Below are 24,622 nucleotides of genomic sequence, written 5' to 3'. Positions count from 1 at the left end.
AAATGGGGACCTTCCATTAATTTCTATGGGAAAAACCCCAATCCTAATCACAACACCCTTAACCCCTACCCAGCCGTAACCTTAAGTAACATAAGTAACCAATCAGAATACAAGACTTTTGGCATTTTTTATATTTTTGATTGCATACACATATTTTTTATAAAACTTTGGCTATCCAAATGGTGACCTGAAAAATATCCAAGTTTCATCATAGCGTTAACAGTTGAATTTTCAATTTCTCTCATTTCCCAATTTATGGTTATGTGCTTGTGTAAAACATATGTTTTTTTGTTTTTTTTCGCAAAATTCAGACTGGTTCTTCCCTGCTTCTTACTGATGAAGTGCTTCTTCTTTGCTCTATGGGTCAGTCCTGCTTCTAGGAGCCTGTTATGAATTGCCCTAGCAGTGCACTTCACACCACTTAATGATTCCCATTCCTTTTGAAGGTCACTTGAGGTCACTTAAGTCCTCCGACTTATGAGGCAATGCCAAATAAGTTGATGGTCATCTCTTGCATTAGAAAGTTCCTTCTGCCCTCTACTGGCTGGTTTTTGGTTATTGCGTCACCTTGTTCTTGAGTATTGCTGTCTTAGAAACTTTGAGCCTGAAAGCAGCCTTCTTCACAGTGTAACATTCTCCCAGCAGAACCAGGATTAATCCAAAAATGCAGATTTAAAAAAAATAGAGTGATATCTTAATTTCTTCTAGAGTTGTATGCACACGCATACACACACACAGCTGTGTAATTATATCTTTTTGGGGACCACTCCTTTCTTTGGGAAAAATGCTAATGCTGACTATGAAACTTTGACCCCTACCCAGCCCTAACCGTAACAAAACCAGTAACCAAACAAAATACAAGAGTTTTTGCATTTTTAGTTTTTCATTGCAGTCATGGATTTTTATAAAATAGAGTTTTCCCATATGGGGACCTGGAAACTGGTCCCCATAAGGTAAAAAAACGGGTATTCATCACATTGTGGGGACATTTGGTGGGGGGACACACAAACACACACACAAACATATATTCGTATACAGTATACATACATGCGTACATAGATACATACACGTATATACATAAACACATTTATTTATAATTACCAAGAACATCTTTAGCTTGAACAGGCTCAATCATCTCAATTGGCTGCCCACATCCAGCGCAGTTAATAGCTGATACACGGAAGTAGTAATCCACATCAGGCTTAAGCTGTGACACTACATACTCTGTTGTTCTCACTTCACCCTTAGTGCTGACCACAACCCATTCTGCTTCTTCAGCCACTCTCTTTTCAACAACATAACTGGTGATCTCACTGCCTCCATTGTATTCCGGTTTTGCCCAACCGAGGGTGATTGATGTTTTAGTTGAGTCAATCACTTTTAGCTTAGTTGGTTCATCTGGCGGGTCTAGATGGGGGGGAAATATTACAAAAATGCAGGGTATTTACAATAAAGCAAATATCACCATCTTACGTTGTAATTCTGTGGAAAATACTACAGCATTCTTACCAACTGGATCAGCTGCTTTGTAGAAGTCAGAGGAAGTAGAAAATGGACCCTCTCCAGCCTTGTTAATTGCATACACACGATACTGATACTCATTTCCTTCTGTTAGGTTGTGAATTTTTTGTGTGGTGCCAGAAACAGGATCTCTGAAGACCTTTTGCCACCGTAAACTCTTCTTGTTACGTTTCTCCAGGCAGTATCCAATGACTAGACTGCCACCATCCACACCTGGTTTGTCCCAGACAACGGTCATGGTTGATCTGGTAATTGCAGTCACTTCTGGTGTACCTGGTTGTCCAGGTGTGACTGAGATAACAAAGCAAACATTTTTAAATGCTAGTTTTCACCAAAATTTGAATTAGTAATACTATTATTACATTGATTTTTTCTATTATTCTCACCAAATGCATTCTTGGCAATAACAGGCTCAGATTCCAAAGGTTCTCCAACTCCAAACTTGTTGACAGCTCTTACTCGGAATACATACTCATTGCCCCTGACCAATTTCTCAACTGATACAGTGTGTTCTTCCATCTCTTCGGATATGACTGACCATGCAACTCTGCTTGTCTCTCGTTTTTCCACAATGTAGTGGGTGACCTTTGCACCACCATCATCAGTGGGAGGCTCCCAAGATATGGTAATCTTGTCTTCTGTGACAGACTTAAATTCAATATTTCCAGCTGGGGAACCAGGTACATCTGATAAAAAAAATAAAAAGAAATATAGTCCAAATAAAAACTATGTTGTTATATTTCTGAAATTAATTTCATAATGTTGCCATAGTACAATTAACTAAAGATGCCTACCTAGAATTTGTAATCTGATGGATGCAGAAGCTGAGCCCAATGGATTCTTGATCTTGATTTCATACAATCCAGTATGGTGGCGGCTGGCATCTTTGATGAGAAATCCTGAGGTGTCTGTACTGCTCTCAATGGACACCTGAGCACTTGACACCAATTCCTTACCATCTTTGTACCACTCGATTGTCGGGAGTGGTTTGGCAATGATTCCAACATGAATCTTGACCACTTTTCCGGCCTTGTACTTCACCACGTCCAGATACTCTGGAGGGAGGTCGATCTCAGGAGCTCCTGGATTGGAAATTAATGAATATGGTTAGCAAAACACCAAATGTCTGATATCCTCTACCTAAAAAGGGACAAACACTTACCCTGTACATCAACACATTTAACTGGCCCTGCAATCAGTGATGGATTGCTGAGAGAATCAACTGCATTCCTTGCAAACACTCTGAATTCATATGACTCATCCTGAGTTAAGCCAGATGCAATGAAATTTGTTTCAATGACATTAGAGAAATTGGCCTTTGTCCATCTGCCTTTTGGAGATTCTCTCCGCTCAACAACATATCCAGTGATCTTGCTTCCACCATCATAATGAGGCTTCTGCCAAACAAGTGTGACAGTGTTCTTTGTTGTTTCAGAGACACGCAGATTAGCTGGAGGTTCTGAAAAGCAGCATTTACGTAACATTTAATTTTGAAAAGCTCAAACAATTCTATAATCAACAATGACATAATCAAATATAACATAAATTTACTTACCACAAGCATCGATTGCTAGGACTTCCTCTGAAGTTTTACTAATTTTACCTATTCCAGCAGCATTTTCTGCAGCCACTCTAAACTCATAGATATGGCCAGGGGATATGTTTGTTACTTTATATTGTGTGGCACTAATGGAAACTTTATTAATCTTCTGCCACAGAGCACTAGATCTTTCTTTCATCTGTAAGTGGTAACCGAAGACATGGTTTCCTCCGTCAGACACAGGTTCATGCCAGCAGACAGTGAGGCTCTCCCTGGAGACAAAACTGACCCATGGTGTTGAAGGAGGCCCAGGAATTGCTGAAAGTAAGAACAATACATTTAAGCTTTTATTTATAGGGATACTAATGATGCATTTATGGCTGCATTTAATGATTATAGGGATATTTGTAGTGTATCAAGTACAACACAGTGAGTTTTTCAAGTATCAATATACTTACTGTATGGGAGCTTTACTGTTACACTCACAGAGTCAATGTGATCACTGATGCCAAAGCGGTTTTCTGCTTTGATTCTGAATTGGTATTCTTCCCCTTTGGTTAATTTTGTCACCTTTATTGCACTTCTCGCAGCTGTAGAGGACACCTCTGTCCAGGTAGGAGTGCTTGTCTCACGCTTAAGTATGATGTAATTCGTGACAGGACTGCCACCACTATACATGGGGGGAAGCCATGTAAGGCTCACACTGTGCCCAGTGACCTCCCCAATTTTGACAGGTCCAATTGGAGGACCAGGCCTATCCAAAACCAGAATGTTCACAAAAGTCTTGGTCACTCCGCTTGTGTTGGAGGCAGTAATCTCATACTTGCCAGCATCACCAGTGACACATTCCTCAAGGTTCATCACCAGACCATCAGGAGTGACTTCATATTTAAACCTCTTGGTGGATTTCAAAGCAATATTTTCTTTTGAAATAGTAACCTTTGGCAAAGGTTTACCAGTGAAAGGTATTTCAAATTTGAGGTTAGCTCCTGCTCTGACATAGACTGTATTACGAGGGAAGTTCTCCATATTAAACTCTGGGGCTTCTGTAATTAATAAACAAACAAACAGATAAATAAAGAGGCCAAAAACAAACATTTTAAGAACAAGTCAAATTACTTATTATATATACTAAAATTAGCTATAAAAATGTCAAACTAAAATTATGTGTAAAATGCAATATCTTACCAAGCTGGTCTTTTATAAGCACAGGCACAATCATCTCTTTGGGTTCACTTAGCCCAGCATGGTTTTCGGCACAGACTCTGAAGAAATACTCGACATTCTCCCTCAGTCCACGAATAACGTGAACATTAGCTTTAACCACAGCACACTTGACCCACTTCTTCTGTCCTTTTTCAATAGCCTCAATAACGTAGCCAGTAATCCTGCTGCCTCCATCATGCTCTGGTCTACTCCAAGATAATGAAACACTATCTTTTGTTACTGTAGCAACTCCAAGTCTTGCTGGTGCACTTGGTTTTTCTGTGGGTAAAAAAACAACACATTTTACAAATTCTGAAAAATACAAAATAGAGAGAACTAACAAACTGAAGTGGGGGGTGTTCTCCGTACGTCACTTAACACATCCAAAATCAGAGGACTTATCCCGGATATTATGTGTATCAGGCTATTTTGGTTCTTCAAAGCCATAAGAGAATTGGATTAGAAAATCTGCATGCTCCAGTGGTCACTGACTAGGCTACATATGCTATATTGACAAAAATTTTGTAACACACCTCTTAATCATTGAATTCAAATGTTTCATTCAGACCCATTGCCACAGGTATATAAAATCAAGCACCAAGCCATGCAGTCAGGTTTACAAACATTTCTCAAAGAATTACTTGTTCTGAAGAGTTCAGTGAATTCAAGCATGGTGCTGTCATAGGATGACTCATTAACATTAAGTCAGTTCATGAAATTTCTTCCCGGCTTCATTGTTAACTATAAGTGGTATTATTGCAAAGTGGAAGCATTTAGGGACAACAGAAGCATTTAGGGACAAAGTGGCAAACCACATAAAATAATAATAGCTCCTATAGGTGTAATGATCAGGTGCCTCAATACTTTTGACCATATAGTGCATATCAACATGTGCAACCATGATGGGCAAGTCTATGATTGGTTGTCTAAATTGGTGAAAGCGAGGGAGCAATTCTTCACCCCCAACAGAGCAAGAACTTTTGCTAGAGGGATATGAGGAAATTCAGGAAAACAATACGTATCAAATACAATATAGTAAAAGCAGCCAAAACAAGAGAGGACAGCTGGCAAAAAGTAGCTGAAAATTAAACATGTAAGTGTCCTTTTTAATTGTTTACTATCGCAGCCTTTTCATTGTGTATATGAATTATTCAGCCCATCATATTTAGAGCAAGTACCAGCACTTGAGGAACCTGGGAATAGGTTGAAGTAAACCACAAAAATATTTTTCAAACTGGCTCATGTTACTTTTAACCTAAATTTGTATTAGCTACAGGTCAATTAATTTTCTTTCCTTTTAAAATCAAATAGAAAGAAGGCTAACCTTAAAAAACTGTGGAAGGCCAGTTGTGCCAGACTTCACTCCAGCTGAAGATGTAACTATCTAGCAAAATGCCTATCACACCATTTTTAAAGGCATGTGGGGGGGGGTCATCCTCAGAGCCACTGGCAAGATGCCACAGTGGTCAAGTATGTCATAAATATATATTTGTAAATGTATCATCGCAGGCCTTTTTTTGTGATGGGTCAGTTGCAGGGAACTTTGGACTTCCTTTGCCAGGTTGGGCCCCTCTTTGAATCTGGTTCCTCACAAGGCTTCTTCCTACTAGGAAGTTTTTCTTTGCCACAGTCACCTCTGGTTTGCTGTCTCGGGGCATTGGGCAGGGACAATATAAAGTGCTTTGAGAGAATGTAATGTTGTATTAGGGGAAGATGGTGGCGCAGGAGGTAGTGCTATCGTTCGACAACCAGAGGGTTGCAGGTTTGAGCCCTGGTTCCTCCTGACCCCATCAAAGTGTCTTTGAGCAAAACACTGAACCCCAAATTGCGCCCGGTGTGCATGGCAGCCTCAGCCACCGGTGTGTTTGGATGGGTGAATGTGAGGCCTGAATTGTAAAGCACTTTGAGTACTCGTAGGAGTAGAAAAGTGCTATATAAAAGCAATCCATTTAGAAGTAAACTTCAATTCAATATCCTCAAACTTTACCCAATGCCAGAGTAATGGGATGGGGACCCCAGTAACTTGTAACATGAGCATACAGTATTTGAACACTCCTGTAGAGAAGATGATTTTGGCGAATTTAGGTTGTACTATATGGAACCAGCAAATTGCCAATGTGTATTATTCCCTCTCAATGAAGCAATAACTCACAAAGTAATTTGTCAGGATACTCTAAAGGATCTTGATGATTGTGGAATATGGATTCAATTTGGAATGCTCTTCTTATTTGCCAAATACTATATACATAATTTTAAATTCAATGGTATGAAACCTTCATAACTTCATAACTACATGGACTATACCTCGCTTTCCAATCATGCTATGGCTGTTAAAACCATCCATTTCTATAACTATTTTATTTCATCCAAAAGACTAGTGTTTTGTCGATGGTTGCCATATACTGTATTATTTATATTTTTCTTATTTGGCTTTTGTATTTGTACTGCACTATCATGCAATAAAGTTTGATTTAAAAAATTTCTTAGTATGATTGTATTTGGTTGCTCTTATAAGAATGGCGTGGCTATGATTCCTGAGAGGACACCTCAGTTTAAATCTGGATCTAATCCTGTTTACATTGGATAAACCTGCTCCTGAGTAGGTTTGAGCTTATGGACAGGTCCAACAACAGTTTTGAAGAATCAAGAAATATGCGATGTGGTCAAATCGTCAACAGTTAAATCCAAATACGAAGAACACTCCCCAGGTATTTATTATGTAGATTAAATGCAAACACTGACCTGTAATCTTCATCCCATCTTTGGTTTCCAAGGGAATACCAATTCCAAATTCATTTTCACCAATTATTCTGAAGTAATAGATGGCTCCCTCTTGTAAGTCTTCTACTTTGTAGCTCATAGTATGGCAGTTGTTTGTCACACTCACCCATGCCTTTTTGCTTGCCTCACGCTTCTCTACATGGTAGTTTTTAATTGGGTCACCACCATCATTTTCTGGTGCTTCCCATGTTACTGTTACTGAATCTTTTGTGACATCTGTGATCTTAATTTGTGATGGTGGCCCAGGAGAGTCAAGTACTTTGACAGCAAGTGTCAAAGCAGCAGTTCCAATTGGATTCTGCAATGTTACAGTATATTTTCCAGAGTCAAATCTTGTGGCATTTTCTATTGTAAGTTTTGTGCAGGTATCACTTGTGTCAATGCTTGCTATCTCCTTCAGATTAACTTCTTCTTTTTCCCACAGAACACTTGGGACTGGTTTTCCCTTGAATGGCACAGTAAGGGTAAAAGAGTTGCCATGTTTAACAAGAATTATTTTGCGCATTTCAATGTCCACATCAAACACTGGCTCTTCTTCTCTCTCCTTTGCAATGTGGGGCTCTGAGGCCAGACTTGGATTACTGACAGCAATCTTACTGATGGACTTGACAATAAACATATATTCTGCTCCAGGTGAAAGTCCACCAACTGTAAACTCAGTATTTCTTGTGCTTGGGACAGCTACAATCCAGCCTGTGTCCTCTGTTTTCTTATATTCCACCCTGTATCCAAGTACAGGGCTTCCCCCATCGGACAGTGGCTTGTTCCAAATAATACTGATGGAGTCTTTGGTTGAATCAACCACCTTTGGTTTAGTGGGAGGTGATGGTGGGAAGCGGGGGTCCTCTGCTGTAGTCAGTGGGCATGGATCACTTGGAAGACTTAAACCAGCAGCATTTTCAGCAATGACACGGTATTCATAGTCACATCCATGACGGAGGTTTGTTGTTCTGAATGTGATATCAGTCACTGGCTTTTTGTTGATTCGTATCCAGTGCATGCCAGACTTCTCACGCCTTTCAATGTTGTAGCTGGTGATTTCACTGCCTCCATCAGAAGTAGGTTTCTCCCAGCAGATTGTCATTGCCTCACTGCTCACATTCGCAACCTCCACCCGTGTGGGTGCAGATGGGACAGTGAATGGATCTAATACCTTAATGGGGACACTTTCCAGGGCTTCACCAATTCCAAATTTGTTCACAGCTAAAACTCTGAAGGTGTACTCACTGCCTTTGAGAAGTTTAGTAACTTTGCAAGTTGTTGCCTTCATCTCTCCGTATACCAGTGTCCAAGCCAAATGGCTTGTTTCACGTTTCTCAACAATGTAGTGGGTGATTTCTGCACCACCTATTTCATGAGGGGGTCCCCAACTCAATGTGCATTTTTCTGATGTAAGGCCAGTGACTTCCAGTGGTCCTGCTGATGGTCCTGGCTTATCAAGGATCTTGCAGTTGATGGGGAGTGATGTTGTTCCAGCCACATTTTTTAACATCAAGATATACTGTCCTGAGTCACTTCTGACACAATCTTTAACAATTAAAGTGGTGTTGATGTCTGTTGTACAAATCTCAATTCTAGGCCTTGGCTCCATCTCTTTACCTTCTTTTGCCCAGGAAACAACTGGAATGGGGCGTCCAGAAATATCAGCATATATTTTCAATGCATCTCCTGCTTTCACCACAATGACATCTCTGAACTTCACATCCATCATTATCCGTGGTGGATCCACATCATCTTTGGCTGTTATAGGGCCTGTGCAGTCAGATGGATCACTGAATAAACCTGCTGAATTCTTTGCTATGACATGGAAGTCATATTGCTGGTTTTCTGTAAGGCCAGTAACATCTAAGTATGTTTCCTGGATATTGGTGAAATTGCACCTCAACCAACGACCCTGGGGAAGTTCCCTCCTTTCAACAATGTAACCGGTGACTTTGGCTCCACCATCATACTCTGGCTTTGTCCATAATAATGAAACAGATGTTTTAGTGATGTTCGTGATAGTGGGTTTACCAGGAGGGTCACAAGGGTCTCTTGCTGCCACCAGTTCACTGGTTTTGCTGCATTTACCAATACCAGCAATGTTTTCTGCATAGACTCGATATTCATAAAACAAACCCTCTTCAGTTCCTGTGACCTTGAATTCTGTGTCTTTGATCAGCCTCCTGTTCATCTTTATCCAAAGAACACTACTTCTTTCCCTGCGCTCTAGGTGATATCCAAGAACTGGGCTTCCACCATCATTTACTGGTTCATTCCATGTAACAAACATGAATGCTTTAGTTACATAGGCAATCTGTGGTGTAGCAGGTGGACCAGGTAGCTTGAATTGATACTGAGCAGTAATGCCTGAGGACTCAACAAATGGTCCCTTTCCATAGCGATTCACAGCATATACACGGAACTGATATTCTGAACCATGTGTCAACCGAGAAACTTTAATTGATGTTCTAGCAACTGCAGATGATACAGTCTCCCATACTGTTGTGATAGTGTCCCTCTTCTCTACAATATAGTTGTTGATGTTGCATCCACCATCATACTCTGGTGGATTCCAGGATAAGGTTATGCTTTCAGAAGTAACAGTATCTACTTTCAGTGCTGTTGGTGAGCCAGGTTTGTCAAGGACAACAACACCAATTTCAACTGATTTGGTGCCAGCAGTATTAGCTAAAGTGATTTCATATTTTCCAACATGATCCCTAGTAGCTTCCTTGAAGGAAATTTTGGATGAGGCTTCAGATGTTAAAAGAGTTATTGAGGATGTCTGCCTTAGAGGAAGACCATCCTTCTTCCAAGAAACAGCAGGCTTAGGTCTGCCTCTAAATGGAACTTCAATTGTAAGGTCTTTTCCAGCATTCACACTATAAGTAGTGAAAAGTAAGTTAAGAGTGGGCTCCATCTGTATGTCTTTTGTAATCACAGGTACTCCCAGTTCTTTTGGTTCACTTTTTCCTTTTTCATTCACAGCAATAATGCGGAAAGAATGCTGTTCACCTGATGTAAGACCAGTAACTGTTGCTTCCAGTCCTTTAGTTGTGGTGCTCACATTCCACTTATCACTGCCTTTAGTTTGTATTTCTACATTATAGCATATTACTTTGCTACCACCATCATGTGATGGTTTTTCCCATGACAGAGTTACACTGTTTCGTGTCACATCTACAACAGAAACTTTACCCGGTGGCATAGGAGCTTGGGCAACCTTTACTGGATCCTTAGTTTCTACCGCCAAACCAATGCCATGCTCATTTACAGCCCGTACACGGAAGTAATAAATACCTCCCTCTTGGAGCTCACTAATTACAAACATATTCTGTGTGCAATTATTCGTGACTGCAGTGTATGCCTTTCTTACAGATTCTCGTTTTTCTACTATGTAGTTAGTTATTTTGGCTCCACCATCAGTTAAAGGCTGCTCCCACAGAAGTGTTACTGAATCTCTCGTGATGTCTTTGACTACAAAATTAAGGGGTGCACTTGGTGAGTCCAGTATTCTAACACTGACAAAGGCAGACTTTGTGCCACTGTTGTTTTCCAGAGTCAAAACATATTTGCCACTGTCAAATCTATTGACATTGTCAATGGTAAGAATTGTATAAGAATTTGTGGTTTCAACTTGTGTCTTTTCAGTCAGAGATCCTTCTTCCTTTTCCCATTTGACATTAGGAACAGGGCGACCCCTGATTGTGACAAAAAGACGAAGTGTTCCACCTGCACGCATGGAGACAACTTTCCTTAGGTCTGAATCTAGTTCTATTTCTGGAGTTTCAACTTTTTCAGCAGCAACAACAGAGCCATGGATGTCAGCAGGTTCTCCTACTCCTTCAGAGTTAATTGCACATATACGGAAGTTGTATTCAGTATTTTCCTTTAGTTTTTCAACAACATAGCGTGTTGCTTGTATACCAGTTGGTGGGGTACATATAACCCATTCGTCCAGTGCTGCTTCTTTCATTTCAACCAAGTATGCTTTTATATATGCACCACCATCATCCATAGGTTTGCTCCAAGATAGAGATACAGTTGTGCTTGTGTGATCCATCACTTTGGGATGATTTGGTGGGCCAGGTGGACGTGTGGCATCACAGACTCTGTAGAACAATGAAGGTTCACTTGACTCTCCTTTACCAACCTTGTTTTCTGCAGAGACTCTGAACTCATAGAAGTGCCCCTCTATAAGTCCAGTGACTTTGAAATGTTGCTCGTTCAATTTCTGTCTATTACATTTTATCCATCTAATGCTATCTTTGTCACGTTTCTGAAGATGGTAGCATTCAATTTCTGATCCACCATTATGCTCTGGCTGATTCCATGTTAGGACCATGGAATCCTTTGCTATAGAACTTGCTTCAGGAGTAGAAGGTGCACTTGGTGGCTTGAATGGGCTGCGTGCTATCACTGGCTCAGATTCAAGAGGTTCACTCACACCATACTTATTAACTGCCATAACTCTGAAAATGTACTCTTCACTAGTCAGGAGATTAGTCACTTTACAACTGGTGGTTTGAACTTTAGATTCTGTTAGAGTCCATGATAGCCGACTGGTTTCTCTCTTTTCAATAATGTAGTGAGAAACTTTAATGTCCCCATATTGCAAAGGTTCATTCCAGGATAAGCAACATGTGTTCGCAGTTACATCAGTCACTTGGAGTGGACCCGATGGAGGTCCTGGTCTGTCAAGAACTTTCACTGTGATTGGTATTGTTTTTGTTCCACCAATATTACTGAGGGTAAGCTCAAAGTGCCCATTGTCATTTCTATTGCAATCCTTAACAACCAGCATGGTGTGTTTTACTGTAGTTTTCACCTCCATCTTTGCCGTATTTTTTTCAATTTCTTTTCCATCTTTTGCCCAAGTTACATCAGGCACTGGTTTTCCATAAATATCAGCATCAAGGACAAGGGTTTCACCAGCATTAATTACTATAACATCCTTGTACTGTGGATCGATAGAAACACGTGGGGGTTCAACTTCATCTGTTGCAGTAATTGGTCCAGTGCTTTCAGACGGCTCACTGAAAATACCAGCTGCATTTCTTGCAATCACTCTAAATTCATACTTTTGATCTTGTGTTAATCCAGAGACTGTAAACTCAGTCTCAATAACATTTGTGAAGCTGGATTTCACCCAGCGACCTTCAGGCAAATCCCTTTTTTCTACAATATATCCAGTGACTTTGCTGCCACCATCATATTCTGGTTTTGTCCATTGAAGTGTGATTTGGTTTTTAGAGATGACAACAGGTTCAGGTGTGCCAGGTGGATCACATGGATCACGAGCCACATAACATTCTGAAACTTTGCTGGCTCTACCAACACCAATAATATTTTCTGCAAAAACTCTGTATTCATATCCATTTCCTTCTTCAAGATTGTTTACTTTGAAGATGGTATCAGTAATAAGAATCTTGTTCAGTCTAACCCATAGAACGCTGTTTCTTTCTTTACTTTCAAGGTGGTAACCAATAATTGCACCACCACCATCATTAACTGGTATGTTCCATTCAACAACCATGTGGTCCCTTGATACTGATTTGACAAATGGGGTGCTAGGTGGTCCTGGGAGTTTGTAGGGGTATTGTACAACAATTGATGGTGAGTCCAGTGAAGGGCCCTTTCCATATCTGTTCTCAGCAGTCACTCGGAACTGAAACTCTGAACCTGTTTTCAGTTTAGTTATCTTGATAGCAGTCCTAGCAACCAATGCAGACACAACCTGCCAGGTTGTAGTAGTTGTGTCACGTTTTTCAACAATGTAGTTCTTTACCTGACAGCCACCTGTGTATTCAGGAGGTTCCCATGAAATGGAAATAAAATTGTTACTTACTTCATCAATTTTAATGGGGCCCATTGGGGGGCCAGGTTTGTCAAGTACTGTGATTCCAATCTCTTCTGTTGTTGAACCAGCACTATTTGTTGCAGTAACTGTGTATTTACCAAGGTCATCTTTGTTTGCTTCCTTGATCTGAAGGATAGTTGAAACATGTGTACTTGAGTAAGTCACCCTTGTAGTTTGTTTCAGTGCTTCTCCATCCTTCATCCATTCAATTTTCGGTTTAGGACGGCCTATCACAGGTATTTCTATCTTGAGATCTTTCCCTGATTTGACATTGTAGGAATTGAACAGCAATCTGAAACTTGGTTCAATATTTAAATCATTGGCAATAACAGGTGCGGCCAGTGGTGTTGGGTCACTTTTTCCTTTTTCATTATATGCTATAACACGGAAACTGTATTCCTGACCAGCTGTTAGTGCCGAAACTATGCCATCACATGTCTTTGTTGATGTTGCAACACCCCATTTGTCGGTTCCTTTAGGCTGCATTTCAATTAAGTAACCTGTAATCCTGCTACCACCATCATGCTCTGGTTTTTCCCATGCTAGAGAGACACTAGATTTAGTCACATCAATTAAAGTGACCTTTCCCACTGGTAGAGGAATTTCAGATGCCTTCACTGCATTCTTTAATTCAACTGGCTGGCCAACTCCAAATTCATTCTCAGCCATCACTCTGAAGTAATACATAGCACCTTCTACAATATTTTCTACCTTGAAACATGTTTTTAGGCACTTGGCAGTAACATTAGAATATGTTTTTCTGGTTGATTCCCGCTTATCAACAACATAATTCTTTATCTTTGCTCCGCCATCAGTTACTGGTGGTTCCCATACAAGAGTGACAGAGTCTTTTTTAATTTCTTTCATTTCAAGATTTAAGGGTGGGCCTGGCGTATCCAGAACTTTAACAGACACAAACTCAGACACAGAACCACTCTTGTTTTCCAGTTTTAGTGTATATTTTCCAGTGTCATTTCTATCACAGCCATCAATTGAAAGCTGGGTGTAGTTAAGCCCCTTCTCAATTAGCACCTTATCAGACAATTCAGCTTCATCTTTAGACCAGCCAATATCAGGACTTGGTCTTCCTCTGAATGGAATATTAATCCGCACAGATCCTCCAGCACGGACTACAATTCCTTTCCTTAGTTCTGAATCAAGGCTGAGTTCTGGGCCTTCAGTTTTCTCTTCAGGTTTAGCAGTTCCAGGAATGGCTGCTAGTTCTCCAACACCTATCTTGTTCATTGCACAGACCCGGATATTATATTCCTGATTTTCTATAAGTTTATGAATTTCAAATTTGTTCACACGGAGACCAGTTGGTGGTGTGCACATAATCCATTCCTCATTTTCAGCTTTGCATATCTCTACAATGTACCCTTGAATTGCACTACCACCATCATGAACTGGTTTGCCCCATGTTATTGAAATTGAGCTCTTTGTGGTGTCAATCACATGCACATGAGTAGGTGGTCCAGGTTTGAACTTTGGATCATAAGCTTTATAGTAAGCACTTGGTAAACTTGGTTCTCCCAATCCAGCTGCATTTTCAGCAGAAACTTTGAATTCATATTCATGATCTTCTGCTAAACATGTCACTCTGAAACACACATCAGTGACTTTTTGTCGGTTGCATCTTGTCCATCTGATTCCAGACCTGTCTTTTTTCTCAATAATGTAGCCAATAATTTCACTTCCACCATCAGTGTCTGGTGGAGCCCAGCACACTGTCATAGAGTCCCTTGTAATGTTTGATACTTCTAGAATATGTGGTGACCCAGGTGTAACAAATGGGTTTTTCATTATCACTTGGGCAGAATCTAGTGGTTCACTAATTCCATATCTGTTGACAGCCATTACACGGAATATATACTCATTTCCTTCAAGGAGCTTTGTTACCTTAAACATATTAACTGTACAATTATTAGTGACTACAGTCCATGCAAGTCGGCTTGTTTCCCTCCTTTCAATAATGTAATGGGTAACACTGCTGCCTCCATCATATTGTGGTGGGTGCCATGACAGTATACATTTTTCAGCTGTTACACCAGTTATATTAAGGGGTCCCTCACATTGAGCTGGTCGGTCTAGTACTTTGACATTGTATGAAATAGTCTTGGTACCAGCTAAGTTTGTGAGTAGCAAAGTGTATTGCCCGCCATCAGCTGTAATTGTATCTTTGAAAACAATCATTGCTTTGGAATCTGTGTTTTTGATCTCACATCTCAGTGTATTTTCAATTTCTTTGTCACCCTTGAACCACTGAGCTGTTGGTATGGGTTTTCCTTTGATATCAGCATCAAGCTTAAAAGTCTCTCCAGCATTTACAACAATGGCTTGGCTGAACTCTGGGTCAACTGAAAATCTGGGAGGGTCAACTTCATCCTTTGCAGTGATTGGTCCAGTATTGTCAGATGGCTTACTAATTGTTCCAGCTGCATTCTTTGCAATAACCCTGAAGTCATATTTGGCATCCTCAGTTAAACCAGTTACTGTAAACTGTGTTTCAATAACATTTGTGAAATTGGCCTTCATCCAGCGTCCCTCTGGAAGATCTCGTTTCTCCACAATGTAGCCAGTAATCACACTTCCTCCATCATATTCAGGCTTTGTCCACTGGACTGTGATTGAGTCTCTACTCACAGTTACAACTTCTGGAGTTCCAGGTGGATCACAGGGGTCACGTGCCACACAACCCTCTGAGATTTTGCTGCTTCTGCCTATCCCAACAATATTTTCAGCATAAACTCTGAACTCATATTCAATACCTTCCTCCAAAGGAGTTGTTTTAAAGTGAGTTTCTTTAATTAGAGACTTATTAATTTTGGTCCATAGAATACTGTTTCTCTCTTTCCGCTCAAGATGGTAACCAATTATACTGCTGCCACCATCTATCACTGGTTCATGCCATTCCACCACCATATGATTCCTTGATAGTGATGAGACAAAAGGAGTTCCTGGTGGACCTGGTTCTCTATAAGGATATTGGGCAACTACACATGCAGAGTCTAAACCATAACTTTTGCCATAACGATTTACAGCAATAACTCTGAACTGATATTCTGCTCCAGTTTTCAGTCTGGGCACCTTCAGAGCAGATCTTGCTACAGAGGTTGAAACATTTTCCCAGGTGGTTGTGGTTGTGTCTCTCTTTTGTACAATATAGTGTGAAACTGGGCAACCCCCAGTGAACTTTGGTGGCTCCCAAGAAATTTTCACACTTTCTACACTGATCTCATTGAATTTTACAGGCCCTGTTGGGGGCCCAGGTTTATCCAGTGTGATTATTTCAATGGTGGCATCCTTTTGTCCAACAGTATTAGATACCACAATGCCATAAATCCCAGAGTCATCTCTGGTTGCTTCTTTTATGTTAAGCATTGTGAAATGTTCAGTGTCCACAACATTAACCCTCGTTGTTTGTCTAAGTGGTGAGCCATCCTTTGTCCAAGTAATGTTTGGTTTTGGACGTCCAGAAATTGGGATTTCTACTTTGAGGTCCTTATCAACTGGTACAGCATAACTGCTAAATACGGGTCTTACATCTGGTTCAATCACAAGATCCTTTACCTGCACAGGAACAGCAAGCGTTCTTGGATCACTCTTTCCTTTTTCATTAGCAGCAATAACTCTGAAAATATATTCTTCTCCTTGAACTAAATTGCTCACAACAGTCTCAAGAGTTTTGACATTAGCACAGTTAATCCACTTGTCACTATCCTTTTTTTGTATGTCCACCAGGTACTGAAAGATTTTGCTTCCTCCATCATGCTCAGGTTTTTCCCATGCAAGGGACACACTATTGCGTGTCACATCAACAACAGTTAGACTGGCAGGAGACTGGGGCACTTCTGACACTTTCAGAGCATCAACTGTTTCTGCAGACAAGCCAATACCATGCTCATTTTCAGCAAGAACTCTGAAGTAATAATTGCAGCCTTCCTGAAGTGGTTCTATCTTCCAAGTTGTTTTGTGGCAGTTAGTAGTAACAGCTGAATAAGTCTTTCTTGTACTTTCTCGCTTTTCAATAATGTAGTTCTTTATTTTAGCTCCGCCATCCACAGTAGGTGGTTCCCATGTAAGTGTGATGGACTGTTTCGTAATTTCCTTGACTTTGAGGTTAACTGGAGCACTCGGTGTGTCAAGCACCCTGATACTTACTACAGCAGATTTTGAACCACTTGAATTTTCTGCAGTAACAGTATACTTTCCACTATCAAATCTGTTGACGTTGTCAATCACAAGGCAAGTATGTCTACTTGTTACCTCAATCTGAGCTCTCTCCTTTATTTCACCATCTATCTTTTCCCATTTAATTGCTGGGGCTGGTCTCCCTTTAATTGGAATGAACACTCTAAGAGTATTTCCAGCTTTAATATTAAGCATCTTCATAAGTTCAGCACCAAGATCAAGCTCTGGTTCTTCCATCTTATCTTCAACCAGGACTGTCCCAGGGACATCTGCATGCTCACCAACACCAGCCTTGCTAACAGCACATACCCTAAACTTATATTCATGTTTTTCTTGTAGTTTTACAACTTCATATTTTGTTTGCTTGACACCTGTTGGTGGTGTGCACATTTTCCATTGTTCTTCAGCTGTTGCCTCGCTTACCTCCACTATATATCCTTGTATTTCACACCCACCATCACATACAGGTTTTCCCCAAGCAAGAACAACAGAAGTACTTGATATATCAATTACTTTTGGATTGTTTGGAGGGCCGGGTTTGAAAGTAGGATCCAAGGCTCTATAGTAAATGGATGGGGTACTAGCCTCTCCAAGGCCAGAAATATTCATAGCTGAAACTCTAAATTCATAATTATGATTTTCAAGAAGTCCAGTAACCCTGAAGTGTAATTCATTCACTGTATCCCTGTTGCATTTAGTCCATCTCACACCTTCTTTATCATGTTTTTCAATAACATACCCAATAATAGGACTGCCACCATTGTTAGTAGGTGCTTCCCAGGTTACAATCATTGAGTCTTTTGCAATATTGTAAACCTCAACACCTTTAGGTGCATCGGGAGCAACAAATGGACATTTAGCAATTACAGCCTCAGATTCAAGTGGCTTGCCAACTCCATACTGGTTCACAGCTAAGACACGGAAGCAGTACTCATTTCCCTCCAAAAGTTTTGTAATTTTCAGATTAAGCGTCTTAACTTTTGGCTCAACAGTTGTCCAGATTAGCCTACTTGTTTCTCTTCTTTCAACTATGTAATGAGATATTTCACTGCCACCATCTTCCTGTGGTGGTCTCCAAGTTATTGTGCACTGGTCACTTGAAACACCACTTACAGAAATGGGGCCACCAGGTGGACCAGGTTTGTCTAAGACTTTGACAGTGATACAAACCGACTTCTCTCCTCCAATATTTTTTAGAAGTAAAGTGTATTCACCTCCATCAACACGTCTAGCTTCTTTTACACTCAGACATGTAGTGTGGTCTGTGTTTCTTATTTCTCGGTATAAGGTATTAGTAAGTTCTTGTTTTCCTTTCATCCAATATATTGTGGGTATTGGTTTCCCATGAACATCAGCATCAATTTTGAAGTTGTCCCCAGCATTTACAAAAAGAGTTTGAGTATACTGTGGATCTATACTAATGCGAGGAGGATCAACTTCATCTTTGGCAGTGATTGGGCCAGTGCTGTAGGAAGGATCACTAAAAACACCTGCTGCATTTCTTGCAATGACACGGAACTCATATTTGTGATCCTCAACTAAACCAGTTGTCAGATATTCAGTCTCAATAACATTAGTGAAGTTAGCCTTCATCCAACGACCATCAGGTAAATCCTTCTTCTCAACAATATAACCAGTGACTTTGCTACCACCATCATACTCTGGTTTTGTCCATCTTAATGTAATTGAATTGTTTGTGATAGCAATAGCTTCAGGAGTACCAGGAGGATCACAAGGATCTCTGGCAACATAGCATTGTGATAGTTTGCTGGGTTTGCCAATGCCCATAATATTTTCAGCATAGACTCTATATTCATATTCCATCCCTTCTTCTAGACCAATTGATTTGAATGTTGTATCTTGAATAATTGTCTTGTTTAGCTTCACCCAAAGAACACTTTTTCTTTCTTTACGTTCAAGATGGTATCCCAATACAGAGGTCCCTCCATCAATGACAGGCTCATTCCAAACAACAACCATACTATCTCTGGTTGAAATGTGCACAGATGGTGTTCCTGGTGGGCCTGGAAGTTTGAACGGATATTGAGCAACCACAGATGGCGATAGTAGAATTGTACTTTTGCCATATCTGTTCTCAGCTGTAATCCTGAACTGGTATTCAGTGTCAGTTTTCAACCGTCCTGCCTTAATTGTTGTTCTAGCTAGGTTTTGAGCTACAATCTGCCAATTTGTACTAGAGGTTTCCCTCTTTTCCACAATATAGTTCTTGATCGTGCAACCACCATCATATTCTGGAGGTTTCCAAGAAAATGTGACACTGTCAGAAGTGACTTCATCCACTTGTACTGGTCCTCTTGGTGGACCAGGTTTGTCAAGAACGACGATAGCAATGTCTGCTGTTGTTTCACCAGCATTGTTTGAAAGTTTGATGGAATACTGGCCAACATCATCTCTGCAAGCTTCCTTAACAACAAGACACAATTGATCAGATGTAGTTTCAAACTTTACTCTTGAGGTTTGCTTGAGTGGAGTACCATCTTTTTGCCAGGATACAGTTGCTTTGGGGCGAGCGGCATAGGGTATGTTTACTGTCAAGTCTTCTCCTGCCAGAACACTGAATGTGGAGAATAGTAATTTAACTGCTGGAACAATTACAAGTTCTTTTATTATCACTGGTACCCCAATCTGACGTGGCTCACTTGTTCCTTTCTCATTCCTTGCTGATACACGGAACATATATTCTTGACCTTGAGTCAATCCAGTAACAACAGCTTCAGGGACTTTCACAATCATAGATTGCATCCAGGTGTCATTTCCTTTGCTCTGCATCTCAATGACATAGGCAACTATTCTGCTTCCTCCATCATGCTCTGGCTTTTCCCATGTTAGTGTAACACTATTCTTTGTGACATCTTGAAGAATGATCTTACCAGGAGGAAGTGGCTTTTCAGACACTTTCACAGATTCAGTAGTTTCAACAGGAAGGCCAATGCCATATTCATTTTCTGCTATAACTCTAAAGTAATAGTTACAGCCTTCCTGCAACTGATCAACAGTCCAGCGTGTTTTGTGGCAGTTAGCATTAACAGTTGCATATGCTTTCCTTGTGGATTCACGTTTTTCTATTACATAATTTTTAATCTTTGTACCACCTTCATTAAGAGGGGGCTCCCAAGTAAGTGAGACTGATTCTTTGGTAACTGCTATGATCTTGAGGTTTTGTGGTGCTCCCGGGGTGTCCAGCACTCTGACATTCACAAAAGCAGTTTGGCTGCCTGCACTATTTTCTACAGTCAAAATGTACTTTCCACTATCAAAACGATTGACATTTTCAATTATTACTGATGTAAATGATGATGTGCTCTCAATGGTTGCCCTTCCAATGGGCTCATCATTTTCTCTGGACCATTTCACTGTTGGATCAGGCCTCCCTCTTATAGGTACAAACAGCCTTAAAGTGTTACATGCTCTGATGTTAATAACCTTACGAAATTCTGCATCAAGACTAATTTCTGGATGAATTAATTTGTCCTCAGCCTTTGTTAATTCAGGAACACTGGCAACCTCTCCAACGCCCTCACAGTTAAAACCTGAGATATTTATTTTGTACTCTTGATTTTCCTTCAAGTTGATGATTGTGAATGATGTGCCTTTCAGACCATCCTTTGGTGTGACAACTGTCCATTCATCTTCATCTGGAAGGCTAGTCTCAACAATATATCCCAATATATCAGATCCACCATCATACACTGGCTTATTCCAAGCAAGAGTGATAGATGACTTAGTTGTGTCCAAAATCCTTGGATTTCCAGGAGCTCCTGGCTTGAAAATGGTATCACTGGCCTTGTAGAATGGACTTGATGGGCTTGGCACACTTAAACCAGCAGCATTTTCAGCACTGATTCTGAATTCATATTCATGTCCCACTAAAAGTCCTGTTACTTTGAAATTCACATCTGTTACATCCTTCTTATTGCATCTAACCCACTGGAGACTTGTCCTATCTCTTCTTTCAATAATATAATTAAAAATATTGCTTCCTCCATTGTTCTTGGGATGATCCCAGAAAACAATCATTGAATCCTTGGTGATGGTTGTTACCTCAGGAGTTGGTGGAGGATCAGAAGTTACATATGGATTGACTGCAACAGTAGGATCAGATTCAAGTGGCTCACCAATTCCAAACTTATTAACAGCCATAACTCTGAAAATATACTCGTTTCCTTTTAGTAACTTAGTTACCATGAACTGATTGACTTGTAACTCTGATGCTACATTTGTCCAAGCAAGTCTACTTGTTTCTCGCTTTTCAACTACATAATGATTAATATTTGCTCCACCATCATCTGATGGTGGTGACCATGTTAGGACACAATTTTCAGCAGTGAGGTCTGTTACAGCAAGTGGCCCTCGTGGAGGACCTGGTCTATCAAGAACTTTTACATTAAAGATATGTTTAGCAAAACCTCCAAGGTTGCTAGCAGTTAATGTGAACATACCACCATCCCTTCTTAATGAATCTTTGTTAATTAAGGCTGCTGTGAGGTCTGATGTTTTGATTTGTAGTTTCATTGTATTTTCAACTTCTTTTCCATCCTTTGTCCAAACAATAGATGGCAATGGCTGACCTGCTACATCAGCCTCAAGCTTAAAGACATCACCTGCTTTCACAAGTATGACATCTTTGAACTTAGCATCAACCATTACTCTTGGCTCTTCAATATCATCTTTGCATGTGATGGGATCTGATGGCTCAGATGGCTCACTCACTGCACCAGCTGAATTTCTGGCAGAAACACGGAACTCATAGGAGGCATTTTCTGTAAGACCACTTATAGTGAAAACTGTCTCAACAATGTTGCTAAAATTAGCCTTAACCCAGCGTCCGTTTGGCAAGTCTTTCTTTTCCACAGTGTACCCAGTTATCTTGAATCCACCATCATACTCAGGCTTTGTCCACTGAATAGTCACTGACCATTTAGTAATGTCAATCGCTACCGGCTGGCCAGGTGGGTCCACAGGATCAAGGGCAAGCATGGGCTCAGATGGCTTACTCGGTTTTCCCACACCAGCCTGGTTTTCAGCAGCAACACGAAATTCATAAGCAATTCCATCTTCCAGTCCTATGGATTTGAACATATTTCCTACCACTAAGGCTTTGCTGATCCTTTGCCATGTTACAGCACTCCTTTCTTTTCTTTCAACATGGTATCCAATGACTTCATTTCCTCCATCATTAACTGGCTCATTCCACCCAACTGTTATAGAGTCCCTGGTAAAGGACACCACATGTGGAGTTCCTGGTGGTCCAGGGACTTTGAATGGATAAGCAGCAACCACAGATTCTGAGGTGATCGGTGGTCCAACACCATATCTGTTTTTGGCTTTAACACGGAACTGATACTCAAGCCCTGTAGTGAGACAGTCAGCTTTAAATGTTGTGCGAATCACTGTTGAAGAGAGCTCTAGCCATGTTGTGCTTGTGGTTTCACGCAATTCAACAATGTAATTGTTAATTGGTACCCCTCCATCATTTTCAGGGGAATCCCATGATATTACAATATAGGTACGGGTTATTTTGTCTAACTTAATTGGCCCCTTCGGAGGTCCTGGAATATCATGCACTTTAACTGTAAAGGTTTCTGTCACTGTCCCAAGCATATTTTTTCCTGTAATGGAGTATTGTCCACTGTCACTTCTTGTACATTCACCAATACTAAGGATAGTCGAAACTGGAGTATCTTCAGTGTTTACTCTCGGAGTCAGTTTGAGGGTCTGATCATCTTTTTTCCAAGAAATGCTTGGTTTTGGATGACCAAAAACAGGAATCTCAACCTTTATATCATCTCCTGCCTTGGCAATCACTGACCTATGGCAGATTCCATGTAGGTCAAATTCAGGTTCTGTGTTCTGTTCCTTAACCACAACTGGCCTGCTGTTACAGGGATCACTTCTACCAGAGTTGTTAACAGCCATGACTCTGAATGTATACTCCTCATTTTCATTTAGATTTTTCACTACATAGTCTAAAGTTTTTACAGCAGTCACATGAGACCACTGATCTGAACCTTTCTTTTGAGCTTCAATGACATAGCCAGTAATTCTGTTGCCACCATCATGCTTTGGCTTTGTCCACACCAGACTTACAGAATTCTTAGTGATATCTGCAATGTTGACTTTTTCCGGACGAGTGGGTGCTTGTGAAGCTCGGACTGGATCCGGCATTTCAACAGGCTCACCAATGCCAAAGTCATTTTCTGCTCTTACTCTGAAATAATATTCAGATCCTTCTGCCAAATTAGGGATTCTAACAGAACATTTTGCACAATGTGTGATGACAGCAGCATATGCTTTCCGGGTTGCCTCACGTTTCTCAATGATGTAGTTGGTGATCTTTGACCCCCCATCAATGACGGGGATTTCCCATTGTAGAGTGACACTTTCTTTATTAATCTCCATGGGTTTCAAATTAAGGGGAGGCCCAGGTGTGTCCAAAACTCTTACATTGACATATCCAGTATTCTTTCCAGCACCATTCTCTAATGTAAAGAAATACTTTCCAGCATCACGTCTAGTGCAATCCGGGATAACCAGTAGAGTATATGATTCTGTGGTGTCAATATGCGCTCTGCCTTTAAGTGGTATATCCTCTTTCATCCATGTGACTTCAGGAGGTGGGCGACCTTTGATGGGCACAAATATACGTATGGAGTTTCCAGCCTTTACAACAAGGGTCCTTCTGAGTTCAGCATCAAGTTCAAATTCAGGTGTTTCCATACGATCCACAAGTTCAATAAGATCTTCAGTCTGAGCTGCTTCACCAAATCCTTCTGCATTCATTGCACTCACTCTAAAATAGTATTTTCCTCCTGGCTGAAGATTGGCAATAACAAATTCAGTAATTCTCAGTGGTGTAGCTGACTTATCCTTAACCCACTCTTCTTCTCCTTCTTTTTTGTGTTCAACTATATATCCAGTAATTTCAAGCCCCCCATCGTACTGGGGTTTTCCCCAGTTGAATGTAGCTGTGGATTTGGTTGTATCTGTAATTCTAGGGTTCACTGGAGGCCCAGGTACATCTGGAAAATAGGATATGTGATATGGAATAAGAAATGATAGATGTATGTTTCTGGACATAGATTTTTATTTTATCTTGAAATATTCAGGTTAAAAAGTAGTTTTCAAGTAGAATAAGTATGAGCTCTGTAAAATGAATGACATAAGTAACATTAGTACTCACATGTCACATTCTTTGTCTTGACAGGCTGAGACGCCTCACTGGGAAGGCCAAGGCCAGCTTTGTTCTCTGCAGTCACTCGGAATTCATACTCAACTCCCTCGGTGAGGCCTGGCACACTGTAATAAAGCTCTGAAATCAACTTCTTTGAGGCCCTGACCCATCGTGCCCCTTTTCTTTCTTTTCTTTCAGCACTGTAGCCTATAATATCACTTCCTCCATCTTCAGCAGGTCTCTTCCATGTAATGGTGACAGAGTTATTCGTCACATTCTCAGTTTCAGGTTTTGATGGAGGACCCGGTGGGCCTGCAATTATAAAAAAGTAAAAAATTAGTAAAAAAAA

At 40.5% G+C, this 24,622-nt stretch overlaps 1 protein-coding gene across 2 annotated transcripts in view; it reads right to left on the bottom strand.

Annotated features, from left to right (window-relative positions):
• The window catches only part of LOC111852999 (titin-like), a 131,161-nt gene that overhangs the window by 28,042 nt on the left and 78,497 nt on the right, over nucleotides 1-24,622 (bottom strand). For both annotated transcript variants that reach the window (XM_023829413.2, XM_023829414.2), the window contains exons 101-110: nucleotides 24,283-24,585; nucleotides 7,010-24,121; nucleotides 4,250-4,546; nucleotides 3,520-4,107; nucleotides 3,077-3,379; nucleotides 2,684-2,980; nucleotides 2,316-2,603; nucleotides 1,908-2,207; nucleotides 1,510-1,812; nucleotides 1,102-1,407 (exon numbers count right to left, since the gene is read on the bottom strand). In XM_023829413.2, coding sequence (XP_023685181.2) covers nucleotides 1,102-1,407; nucleotides 1,510-1,812; nucleotides 1,908-2,207; nucleotides 2,316-2,603; nucleotides 2,684-2,980; nucleotides 3,077-3,379; nucleotides 3,520-4,107; nucleotides 4,250-4,546; nucleotides 7,010-24,121; nucleotides 24,283-24,585 — 20,097 coding nt within the window. The remainder of the gene's footprint in view (nucleotides 1-1,101; nucleotides 1,408-1,509; nucleotides 1,813-1,907; nucleotides 2,208-2,315; nucleotides 2,604-2,683; nucleotides 2,981-3,076; nucleotides 3,380-3,519; nucleotides 4,108-4,249; nucleotides 4,547-7,009; nucleotides 24,122-24,282; nucleotides 24,586-24,622) is intronic.

The sequence above is a fragment of the Paramormyrops kingsleyae genome, chromosome 1 (genome assembly GCF_048594095.1).
Source record: "Paramormyrops kingsleyae isolate MSU_618 chromosome 1, PKINGS_0.4, whole genome shotgun sequence".
Lineage (NCBI taxonomy): Eukaryota > Metazoa > Chordata > Actinopteri > Osteoglossiformes > Mormyridae > Paramormyrops > Paramormyrops kingsleyae.
The sequence above is the reverse complement of the archived record's forward strand: the minus strand, read 5'-3'. Positions and strand labels throughout refer to the sequence as shown.